The sequence below is a fragment of the Panthera leo genome, chromosome B1 (assembly GCF_018350215.1).
Source record: "Panthera leo isolate Ple1 chromosome B1, P.leo_Ple1_pat1.1, whole genome shotgun sequence".
In the NCBI taxonomy this organism is placed as follows: domain Eukaryota; kingdom Metazoa; phylum Chordata; class Mammalia; order Carnivora; family Felidae; genus Panthera; species Panthera leo.
Window position 1 is genome coordinate 166242051 of NC_056682.1, and position 13166 is coordinate 166255216.

General features: G+C 36.0%; 1 protein-coding gene across 1 annotated transcript in view; it reads left to right on the top strand.

Moving 5' to 3' along the window:
• The first annotated feature begins 1271 nt into the window (after positions 1-1271).
• GABRG1 (gamma-aminobutyric acid type A receptor subunit gamma1) overlaps positions 1272-13166 on the top strand; it is a 66475-nt gene continuing 54580 nt past the window's right edge. The window contains exon 1 of the mRNA XM_042934037.1: positions 1272-1426. Within this exon, the coding sequence (XP_042789971.1) occupies positions 1323-1426 (104 nt within the window). The 5' untranslated portion in view covers positions 1272-1322. The remainder of the gene's footprint in view (positions 1427-13166) is intronic.

Consider the following 13166-nt stretch of genomic DNA (forward strand, 5'->3'; position numbering starts at 1 on the left):
CTTTAAGTGATTTCAGAAGATAAGGTAGCAGCAACAGTTACCTTATGCTCCTGTGCAAACACTGTTACTTCTGCCTTGAATTGTTTGCCCTGGAGACAAATACTCTCAAGTAACTTCCGTGGTTTTTACATGCGGTTCACCCCGAATCTGGTCAATTCCAGGTAGTGGTGGGGTGATTAATGAGACAGCCAAATACCTCCACCCCAGTTGGCTTCAGTGGGAAGCAGGGATTGAGGAAGGCATAAAGGCAGAAGATGGCTGGGCAGAGCGAGCCTGCTTCCACCACCACCACTGTCTTCGTCTGTACAGTTGTTCAATCTGCCAGAGGCTTCCGGTTGCCATGGTAACTGTTGGGCTCTGCTGCAAACTCAAAGCAGAGCCTCTGAAGTTAGGTACCAAACACTGGAGCTCCACAAACGCTAAGCCAACTGGGGAGGGAGCAGAGAGCAAGGACTACCCATGTAATAGGTCTCCAACTCCTATGGCTAAGAGGACATTTTTAAAATGGAATTTTTGCTTATGTTTTTGTAAAATGAGATTGTTCTTGCCGGGGATTATTCATGAGCATCATTTTTGGTGCCCTGGGAGAGGCGACTGCCAATCCTCTCACTCATAAGGGCAGCGGAAGGGGGCGGGGGGTTGGAAACGTGATTACCAGGAATGCACCAAGCCCGCTCATTCATTCATTCAATTATATATTCAGCATCTCCCGAGAGCTCATCTGTGCCGGGCATTGTGCCAGCTGCTGGGTCTGCAAAGAGAAACGAGACACCGGCCGACACTCCAAATTACCAACGATGATTAACAAAAAATAGCAGAACCTTCGTGAGCCTGGGGAAACGGATTAGGTACTGCCTTCCCTTGGAAGGCAGATTCAGAATCCAAACCCGGGAGAGAAAAAGGCAGCAGCCCCCGAAATAGAGTCAGTTAGGAGGCAAGGTCGGGGGAAGAGGGAGACTTCTTTTCCCAGGGAGGGAATCTGTCAAGGCCACTCAAACGTTTCTCCAAGGCTGCGTGAGAGAAGAGGTTTGTTTTTCTTTTGGAAAGACGGAGCCCTTTTCCCTACTGGGCTCCGATTTCTAGTAGGAGAAGCCCCGCCTCTCAGGGCCGGAGATTGGCCCAACTCGTTCTCAGATAATTTATGCCAACATCCTCTCGGTCTTATTGGCTCCCCTGCTCCATTCCGCTGGGAGTCGCATCCTACCTGGTTGGGAGGTGTACTGCCTTCCCACACTCTCCCTTCTCGTACTCACTCACCCGGCTGCTGCTGAGGTGGGAGAAAAAGTCCTGGCTGGGAGAACTGAGCGGAAAAAGCAATCCTGATGGGTTCTTGGAAAGCTGCTCTCTTCTCCCCTTTTCTTTTGTGGAGCCAAAGTAGAGTGGTGAGGCTGATGTTCTTGTTACTGACCCTGCATTTGGGAAACTGGTGAGTACATTCAAGGACTTGAAACTATTCTGTGGTATCCACCCACTCCCCCCTCATTTCTCTTTCTTAAAAAAAAAAAAAATCATTCTAAGTTAAGTAATTTGCATTCCCCTGGGCACAAGTGCGATCTTTTACCGTCCTTTTATTTTCCGATTATATCTACTTGTTTTCAGATAGAATGAAAGGAACCTATGTGTGAAAGCGCAGAGGGGAGTTGAGTTTGGGTTTGTTTTGTTTTGTTTTGTGTGACTTGCCACAGTGGAAACTAGTAAAGGGTCAGTTACTGGGAGCAGGGAGGGGGAGTAGAAATGATTTTGCTACTAAATTTAGTGAATGGATGTCACTGATGAACTTTCTGGATAATTCTGCATTTTAAAGAGAAAGTTATTTTAGAAACTTGTTACACAACATGGTATGTATGATGCTTTTCTATAAAGTAACGTTGATTTTTCCCTTATCTTTTTGTTTTTTTTTTTTTTTGGTATTCTGGAAAAACCAAAGTTTTATATCAAGAGAGATTATAAATATGGCTTAAAAATCTTTTGGGTTTGAGGGTGTGCTATATTTAATTTGGAGATAACCATGTATATTTTATTGAGGTATGTAAATAATTTTTATTTTAATTGGTTGTCTACAAGTAAGAAAAAAATGTATGGATGTGAATGTGGTGTGTGTGTGTGTGTGTGTGTGTGTGTGTGTGTGTGTGACAGAGAAAGAGAGACAGAGAGGCAAAGAGAGAGACAGTAGCATCCCCAAGCCTCCAATTTAACAGGAACAAGACTTGAGCTTCTTGGATTGTAATATCTTCCAATAAAACTTTGAAATAATTCTGGTAGAAAAATAAAATGGTCAGGTATAGAGGAGTAGTGGCTGAATGGAATTAAAATATATTAACAGACACTATTTAGGTCTTGGATATACAATACATATCATGTAAATGTATTTTGTATAAATGCATATTTAAAATTATATTATTATATTATGTTATCCTGTTTAGAACTCCAGAATAAAATCACTATGCAGATGGAAACATGCCTCTATACTTGTGTCATTACTGAAATAAATTATTATGATGATTAATTTTAGTCTATAGCTAGAGTGAATATTGTTGTCATTACCAGCAGATAGAACAACTGTATTTTCTCTCCAAAAACAGGAAATGGATTAAGCTATACTAAGCAATATTAGGCTTGTCAGAAAATGTTTGACATGCAATGTTTTTTTTAAGTATTGCAGTTTTAGTTTATTTACCTTTTTCCCTTAGAAACTTAAATGTTCTGCATGGGCACAAACATACTACCGACTAATTATTTGTGGTATATAAGTTGTACCATGATGGCTTATTTCTGTGAATATATTATAAAATTATAGAAGATATTTTGATAGATCATGTATCAGTGCTTTCACGAATCTTCATAATACTACAAATGAATCTGTGTTCTCATAAGTAAAAACAGATTTACCCAGTGGCTTTCTGAAATAACAACCTGTATGCTCCTTTACCTTTGTAAGTAGGAGTTTCCCTTGCAACCTAATAGGCTGATCCTTAAAGGACATACCGTCTACCTACAAAGATGTTTTATTTAAGTAATATCTTTTGTTTTTGAGGCTATTTACATTGCAATCCTCATAATTCGCTCCAGAAGTCTCTTCACGCTGCTCAGAATTAAAGAGTTATGCAGTGTAGTTGACAGGGATGGGTTCTAGAAGTCTGGAGACATGATCACCTGTGTCAAGAGTCCCTAACCTCCTTGAACAGGTTCTTCATCTAGGAAATGAAGGGTGGTTGGAGATCATTAATGATTTCTACACATTTTCGTAGTCAATATGTTTACTATTTGAACTGAAACATAAAATACCTCAGTGGTTGCTCTACTGGGTTTTCTTTGCAGTTTTCAAGAGTGGAATTCTAATTGAAATTCCATGTACTTTGTTTTACCTTATGTATAAGTCAGAGAGGAGGCTTATGTAGTTAAAATTATATATAGATAAATAATTATATATAGATATATATAGATAGATAGATAGATATAGATATATATAGATAAATAATTATAGATAGATAGATATAGATAGATATATATAGATATATATAGATAAATAATATGTATATATAAATAATTCATTTTATCACAAGACTACAGATAATTTGGATTATTCTGGCCAATAAATAAAAGAATATTAAAAAATAAAGCTATATATTGCTGTTATAATTAGCTCTCAGGGCCTCCATAATGAGAGTTTGTGTCTTCACTTTAAAGTAGCTACAGTTGTGGTGAAGTTTTCATCCTTTTAATATTTAGTTGGAGATAATTGGTTTCAGCATGTATAAACCATTTACATTCATATTTCCTTCTCCCTTTCTCCTTCTTTTGAGGGGCCTTTCTAAAACTAATCACAGTTCTGTTTTTAAGAATTTTGATATGCTGGTTTCTAAAATAAATCTTTAGAGTCATCTATTTGGGGATTTACCAAATTGGGGGTTATTATTTCTTATATCTAATCAGAGACAATAGCTTGCTTCCTCATTAGTTTCTATCGAGTGCACAGAGAAGAGACACTATATTGATTTTTATATTGCTGAACTCTGAAAGCCTATCCTCTTATTGTAACTAAAAGCTGTAGTCATGGTACCTATGTTTCATTCTCTGTGAGGCTCTATGGCATCTTGATAAGTTGGTTAAAATCTCTTAAGCCTGATTTGACTTATTTGTAATGTTGAGAAAAGCTAATTATAATCCGATTTTTAACAAGAGTTGAAAAAGTAGTCGGAGGCTTTAGTTGTTGTAAAAAGTAATTTATGATAAGCTTTGACTGAGAAGTTATATTCCGAAAGAGCCCAGGGAACATAACTTGTTTTGTTTTTTTTTTTTTTTTCAAACAATTTCATGAGTCAATAATCATACAGTTTAGCGTTCAGTTGCCCAAATGAAAATATTCAAATACATTTGCTTTATAAAATATATTATTTTCAAGTAATTTCAGTAATATATTTTATGGAGATACTAGTGAATGATTTTTCTTTAGGCATTTAGATTTTTGACTTAATTTTCTAATACAATACAATTAAACTTGAAGACAAAATTACTGAGTAATGATATTCCATGATCATAAAATATTCAAAGAAAGACTAAGAGACAAATGCTTTTGAAGCTAAAATGCCAATATCATTATTGATAAATCTCTTGTGTTTAGACTCTTTTAGTTATGCCCTTCTTCCATTTTATTCCATAATATATTATGAGACACGCTTTTGCCTAAGCAACAAGAGGACATGTTTGACTTTTTATTCAATCATTAAATAGGCTAACCTAATATTTTATAGTTATATAAAGGTGATTAAAATTTGTCTAAGAAAATATTAATGAAGGCAGGGTCCCAAAGGAGAGGAGACAAGGTAGGGTGGAAAACCAAAAAAAAAAGAGAAAAAAAAGGGCTCTTAAGATTTATTTATTTAATTATTTATATCAAAATATAATAAATGACTACCATGAGAGAATGAGGAAAGGTGGGCATAAATTAAATGTATGGACCTCAAGAGAATAATTCACAGGTACACACGGTACCAGTGGAGAATCCTGGACTTGGCCATTAGAATGTAAATCCTAGTTTTAGCTCCACCATTTCCCACTAGGGTGATTTCAGGAAAATCTTTGAGACAGAGTCCTCATTTGTGAAAATAGAAATGACACTCTCCTTTCCAGCTTGTTTCAAGACCGAGAGAGAAAATTTGTGCAAAATACATAGCATTTAAAATTTTAACCGAAAAGATATAACGATGGATATTCTGGGAATTACAGTGATTCTAGTATAATTTATACTGGTTAAAGTTGTCTCAAGTACGGTAAAGTCCTTCAACCCTTATGCATTCTTAGGTATCTTTGGGATTCCAGTGAGATCATTCATAATTTCATTCAACAAATACTTCTTGAATGCCTGTTACATGCCAAGCAAAGTGCAACGTGCTGCGTTTGCAGTGGCAAATAGACTAGATATGCGTAAAACCTATATGCAGCTTTTACTCATGGTAACGCCTGGATTTACGGTATTAATCAAAGCAAAACATTTTATAGTCACAATAAGGAAATATATATTCAGAAGGCCAATGATAAACAGAAGAGTCTGCTGTTGGAACAGATCTCAATCAAGGAAAGAGAATTAAAGAGCCAACAGATTTCTCACCAGCCATACCCGAAGAGGGAAATGTCTCCAGAATTCTAAAGCCACAGGTTCAGCATAGAACATTGTACTTAGCCAAATTACCAATCAAGTATGAAGGGAGAATAATATTTGCTTCTATTATTCTCCCCGTTTTACAGATGGGAAAACTGGGGCACAGCAATTTTTAAACTCGCTAAACATCTTGCTGATAAGTGCTGAATCCAACACTCAAATCCGTGTATTCTATGCCCAGAGCCTGCATTCTTAACCACCACACTTCTCAGATTACAAATGCAGTTTAAATCAAAGCAATTAGCATGACTGTAGATGGAGGGGGGAAGAAAGGAAGAGAGGGATGAAAAGAATGATGAAAAGAAAGGACAGACCATGCAGTTGATGGAAGCATAGTAAGTATAAAAATTTGTGTCGCTATCACATAATCTGGAATACTATGTATAGTGCCAGATTAATTATTTTAAGAAAACCTTTAACAAAGTGGAACACTTGATCTAGAAAAAAACACCATAGGATAAAGAGTTAATAGCAAGAATTTGGAATCCAGAAAAGGTTTCTTGAGGACTCGGAATGGCAACTTATTTTTAAGGGTGCTAAATAAAATCATGGTTGAATTTATTACACATAGGTATAATAGACATACCATCACTGACTAGTGGAAGCTACGTGAAGTCACATTTTCTTTCAACACAAAAGGCCTCTAACAAAATTATGGATGCCTTATCACCAGACTTCTTCAAGCAGAAGCTTGTTAGAGTTCTTGTGCTCTGTGGGAGGCAGATGAAATTTATGTCTCTTTCTATTTTTAAATATCTCAGAATCTAATTCTATCTACACTAAAATAGTGTAACCAATTGAAGCCTCATGTTTCAGGAAATAGTCTTAGCTATTAATTCACTCAGTAAACATCTATGGAGCATTAGCACTCATTCAACAAATATTTACTCAGGGCCCACGGTGTGTTAAGCAGAGTTCTGACAGCTGGAGATGCACTGGTAAGTAAGACAGAATCCTTGCCCTAATAACATTTGTGTCCTGTGTATGGGGCATATATGGAACAGAATATATGCTCAATGTACAGAACAAAGAAGGCAGAGTCCCTGTCCTCAGTGAATCTGCATTCTGGTAGTTTATGTTGATGATAAAATGCTATATAATTGGTATTCCGAATTCTAGATGAACTAACTATAGCGCGGACATCATAGAGGCTGGCATCAACTGTAACTCTGGGAAAGGACTCAATGTCATGGGCATAAGTTTGGGTCAGTATTAGTGAAGAAGAAAGAGTGGGAGAGACAGAGAGAGAGAACATTTCCTTAGTAACAGTTCTTTTTGAAAAACCTTCAAATTGTCAGAACCGGAATGACTAGAAAGATATTTTTCTTGTTTCAGTTCTACCCATTTGTATTCTCTTCTTTTTTAAGTGAATGGTCTGAGAGGATCCTTATGTCAATGAATATATTTTAATTTCTCATTTTGTGATTCTAAGAGTTAGGGAAAAAAGGTATATTTTTCTGCATTCAGAGGAACTCATTGCCATATCTTTATTCCACTTGATTTTAAGATCTTTTAATATGTTTTATAATTTAATAAGCTTCAATATTATGCCTCCACTTTGTAAAATTTTTAGCAGAATTATAGATTTTATCTGATGCATAAGAACATCAAAGGCATAGAGAATGTGAGTGTCATGAAGAATTGTACTGTTTCTATTGTATGTTCTCTCAGGGTCTATGTATATAAATTCAAACAATAGAGAATTTGGTGTTAATTTTAATATACTTTTAACCCAATGGTCACTTTTTTAATAGATTATAATGAAAATTATGGTTTATTTTCCTTCTTGTAAGAATATGTTTTCTTTTTATTCTGGCAGGGCAAACTTCATCTAATAATTCTTTTTTTGATAATTTCCTATAAACTCCCATACTGATTCTTCTATTTAGTTATGAGGATTTTAACCTCATACATGTGAACTACGGGATTCTGATTAAAACTTCATTAAATTTACAAGCTAATTTGGGGATTATATATTAACGGTAGTGTCTTGTAGCCAAAATATATACGTTGCCTTTATGTTTTGTTTCTGTTCCGATAGTCTTCTGTTTTTTTTCACATAAGACTTGTACCTTCCCTGTTACGTTTCCTCTTACTAATTTTATGTCAATTTTATAAGTCTGACAGTAGTACTAGTATCAGAAAGTTACTTTGTTCTTTGAAATTAATTTTATATTAGTTTAGCTACATTAGTAAGTTCTATTAAGGCCAATGATTTTTGTTTTCATTTGTTTGTTTTCTTGATTCACTTTAATTTTACTTGCAAACAGCAAGATGGGCTTGAATATTCTTTCCATTCATTCAGTGAATTTTTTTTGTGGGACAACTACTGGGTGTCAGGCACTGGTCTGGGTGCCAATGATATAACACTGAAAACCTTAACCGCTGCCTTCAAGGAGTTTAGAGATGTCCATAAATAAATAAGGTAGTTAAGAGGCCCCTGGGTGGCCCAGTCGATTGAGCGTCTGATTTGGGCTCATGTCACGGTGTTGCGGTTCATGAGTTTGAGCCCCGTGTCAGGCTCTGTGCTGACAGCTTAGAGCCTGGAGCCTGCTTCGGATTCTGTGTCTCCCTGTCTCTCTGCCCCTTCCCTGCTCGCACTCTGTCTCTCTCTCTCTCTCTCCAAAATAAACATAAATAAATAAATAAAGTTGTTAATTAAGATGCAGTGTGGTCAATTTTATGGGAGAATTAGATACTGGACACTTTGGAAACAGAGTGGAACACACTTAATGTTCCAGGTTAGGGTCCCTTCTCCTTCCTCAAATTTCCTAAGTATTCCTCTTTGTGTGTGTTAAGTGATGAGTCTTACATTCTCTCGTGCTAAAAGGAAAATCATAGAATTGAGTGGGCTATCATTTCACCTCTCTAAACCTCCGAAAGTTCAGATCTGTAACCCTGTTACCTACCAGGCTTTTACTTCTTCTGCTTCCCTACTAACTTGTACAAACAATAAAAATGATTCAGAGCTGCAATTGTAGAAGGGAGCTTTGTCTAAAAAAAAAATTAGCGGTTGGAATATAGAGGAAAAAAGAAAGCAAGAAAATTCGCTTTTTTAGTTTACTTTCATTTTCTTTGAATTTCAGATCTAAAATCAATATCTAGTCTCTAAAAACTAGCTCCTGTAGGCTTTGGCATTAGGATATCTCCTACTCAGAAACATGAGAACAGGTATGTTTCTTTCCTGGAACTTATCACTTGTCTTATGCTTATAAAAACATATTTGAAATTTATAAACAAAGGCTAATCTGTCATGCACAACAGATCACAGATGAGGCCTGGCTTTGAAGTATCATCTTGACCCTCTAAACAGATTAATGGAAGAGTTTTCCCCAGGTGTCAGAACCAGGGCATTTGAAGTCACCTTTATATGCACTATATACAGGGTGACTATATAATTTATCATCCAAATTAGGTCATTTTGTGAGTAAAAGAGGGTGCAATTATTATTCTAAGACAACAGATAGAAACCACGGCCATCCTGGGCAAACTCTGATGAATGTTTAGCCTATGTATGAAAGACAGGTTATATTACTTGATTGACTTGCTATAGACCTATATTATTTTTCTCTGTCTCCTTGAAATTATCAAGGAATCTCTGATTCCTTGAAATTATTATTCTATAAAGATCATATAGCATATATAGCATTACAATTCTGTTTGTAATTCTCCTTATAATTATAGGATATAGCATACTTTGGTTTACTTAGTCTGTTTGAATTATTATTAGTTCAAAGCTTTTGCTTGTTTTATTAAGAATAGTAATAACTCATTAGAGTAGTTTTTCACAAACGGGAAGTATATAAACTGATCGATTTGTATAATGTATTAAATAGCCTAGTAAAACAAAAACAAGAAAACCCAACACTGATGTATGTGACTCAAAATTTTTCTTTAGTAAATAGTTAGCAGTGTCAGTTAAAAAATATGTGGGAGGCAGAAGCTTTGGAGAAGCAGATACCAAGCTGAGATTAGACACGTAAGAGAGTTTTTAATTTTTTTTTCTTACATTTATTTATTTTTGCGAGACAGAGAGAGACAGAGCATGAGCAAGGGAGGGGCAGAGAGAGAGAGGGAGATACAGAATCAGAAGCAGGGCTCCAGGCTCTGAGCTGTCATCACAGAGCGGACGCCAGGCTCAAACTCATGAACCACGAGACCATGACCTGCGCTGAAATCAGATGCTCATCTGACTGAGCCCAGGGGCCCCAAGAGATTTTTGAGAGAAATGCCTATGTAAGGTAAGCAGGAGGAAGTGGACATAAGGAAAGAGAGGCTTCAGATAATAATGGAAGTCTGACACCTGTGAACACGGGGGAGAAAGAAAGTTTGTGTCAAAAGAGTCTCAGACTTCTAATCAAGTTTTGCGCAGGCTAGTGAGAGTTGTCTAACATAAGCTGCCCTTTAGAGGAGTCCCTGGTCCTGTAGGAATGGAGCTGTACGACTAGGATTTCTACTACGTTCAGTTATTGCTACGAGCAGCCCAAGGGAACCTTGGGTCTCCTGTAGATGCAGGTCTGGTCCAGAGGGCCGGCAGCTGGGCCATCAGTCAACCACGTTCCCATGGAGGGAAAACTGAGGAGCGAATTTTCAGGGCTGCCCCTGCTGTTTTCTTGGCAGAGTATAAAGCCCCGCTTCTCTCTATAAAAGGCTCTGTTGAATTACTTAAGTTTATGATTAGAAATTTATTTCTGAACACTATCTGATGTATAGGAAAAGGCAGTTCATTTTTTAGGTAGGCATTAATGACACATTAACTCCTTTTCATGTCTTTGTATTATAAAATTCCTCAGAAAGGTCATAGCATACTATTAATATACAAACAAAATTTAATTTTCTATAGCTCCACTAGTGTAGAATACTTAGAATACTCATTATGCAGCTTTCCCACCAAATCTTCAGCCATTTTATACATAGGCTTTGATAAAAGCAAATTGTTATATGTTATATATAACATTAAATCATGAAAATAATGTTCTATTTTTTACAGACTGTTCAATCTGTATGGTACATCAGTCAAATGGGTACAATCAATCAAATCAATCAAGTGGGTACATTCATTACATCATAGGGCTCTATAATTATTTACTTAAATGTCCTCTTAGTATTTAAAATTTGTGCCATTTAAAATTTTTTTTGAACGTTTTTATTTATTTTTGAGACAGAGAGAGACAGAGCATGAATGGGGAGGGGCAGGGAGAGAGGGAGACACAGAATCAGAAGCAGGCTCCAGGCTCTGAGCCATCAGCCCAGAGCCCGACGCGGGGCTCGAACTCACGGACCATGAGATCGTGACCTGAGCCGAAGTCGGACGCTTAACCGACTGAGCCACCCAGGTGCCCCTAAAATTTCTGCTATTATAAATAATACTGTAATAAATATCTTTATATGTTATGGCTTTCTGTGTCATTTGTTTAAATAGGTTTCTCCTTTATTAAAAAAATAAGATAATCTAGATCAGTAAAGCAACTTTGTCTTATTTTCAGGACTTAGCACATTTGTAGTACATGATATTTACTCTATAAATGAGTTAAAGCATTGGATTGGAAGTTGAGCACACATGTTAGAAAGTCTTTTTCATCAGAGCATGTGTTTGTGATTCCTTGAAATTATTATTCTAACCCTTTGGAATTCAAGGATGGAGATTAAGCATCCTATTCATGCACAATCCAAATATACTAATTACTTACCGTAAGAGTTGCTGTGTTCTTATGAATTAGAAAACTCACAGTCCAACCACCCTGAAATTTTTAATGAAGATAAAATGTGATGATATTATGGAAACTTCCAAAAAAAACCAAAAAACAAAAAAGAAAAAAAGTGAGAGAGACAAAACAAGTCTTCAAATTAATCAATATTCCTGGTTCTATTTTTTAAAAGGGTGTATCCTGGAAATTCTAGGAATTTATTTTTTCTTATCTGTAAAATAGAAACATTAATATTTATTTCATGGGATTACTCTGGATTAAATGACATAAAATGTGGAAAGAACCTAGCACACAATTACTAAAACATGGTAAGAACTTAATGATGCACTATAGGTATTCAGTAGTTGATAGTAACAATAAAAATGTCAATCATTAAGATAACAATTATTAAAATTTTATACTCAGTGGTCTAAATGTATTTCCACTAACTATAAAATTATACTTAGTTAAATTATTTAAAAGAAGTGCTTGAGCATGAGTCAAGAAATTCTCAGTGTTACCTAAGAAAATCATACTTCTTTCCCCTATGTGAATAGTCACTCAACATATGTAAACATTACAAATATCCCCCAGCTGTGAAAGATATCGAGACATCAGATCAACTATGTGAATTATTTTTAAAATTATGACAAGTACTTTTTAATCACCAAAATAATACCAATAAGGTCTTCACATACTTAATGAATATTCCGAAGGTAATTTAGAAAGCTTGGAGGGAAGATACAGAAAAATTAACCATAATGAAATTTCCTTTCTATTAGTGCCAAAAATGAGGACAGTTAGCTTTGTGATAGCACTGAGAGTCTCATATTACCTTCAAGCCAGCTGGGAAAAGAGGACTATAAATCACTATGAACTTGTACTTTGGGATTATCAGGACATTGCTACTGTTAAAAAATAGAAAAGGCTTTTATTTTTTTTTCATGGAAACTTCCATTTGACTACAATCATATTTCAAAGAAAGATCGACTGCTTCTATGTTCAGTGGCCTGCTTCAAACCACCAGATGTTTCACTCCATAAACTGGGAGTTTAAGCGAAATGGATGCTCTAGAATTTGGGTTGTTGCCAATTTCTTAGCAATTCTAATTGGATAAGATAATGTTCCTGGAGGATACACCAGCAGGGACTCTTAATACTTCACTATTTTTAGTGATTTCTTTATGAATGAATGTAGGTGTGTGTATATTTCATTGAGAGAAAATAAATTATTTTAAAGATGATCATATAGCTAGATTTCAGTAGTGTATACTTTTTGAAGTTAAATACAGCAATACAAATAATATAAATGGGTGCTTCATTGAAAACCTGTTAACTAAATGTACCATTGGAGTTTACGTAGGAATTTAAGTTGTATACAGTGGTAATAAAGTACCCCCAAATCTCAGTGGCTTACAACACTCAGTGTTTCTCACTGAGGATGCATGTCCCTTGTAGATCAGCTGTGGCTCTGTCCGTGTTGCCTTCGCTCTGGGAGTGAAGTAATGGAGTAGCTTCTACATGTTTCTGGTCTTTTGGCAGAAAGACAAGAGAGATATGATGAACTGTGCTCTGACATCAAATCTGCTCGGTAGTGATGCAGGCCACATATATTCCATTAGCTAAAGCAGACCACAGGGCCACCCCTGAATTCAGTAGAACAGGGAAGTACAATCCTCCAGCAAGGAAGGAGCATTTCAAGTCACATGGCCAAATTAGAAGTCAGTGAAGTGAGAAGTATAATTTTCTGACAGGAAGGAGAGAAGAAATACTGAGAATAATAGTCCTCTCCATTATCTGTTGATAATAACCATCAATAGA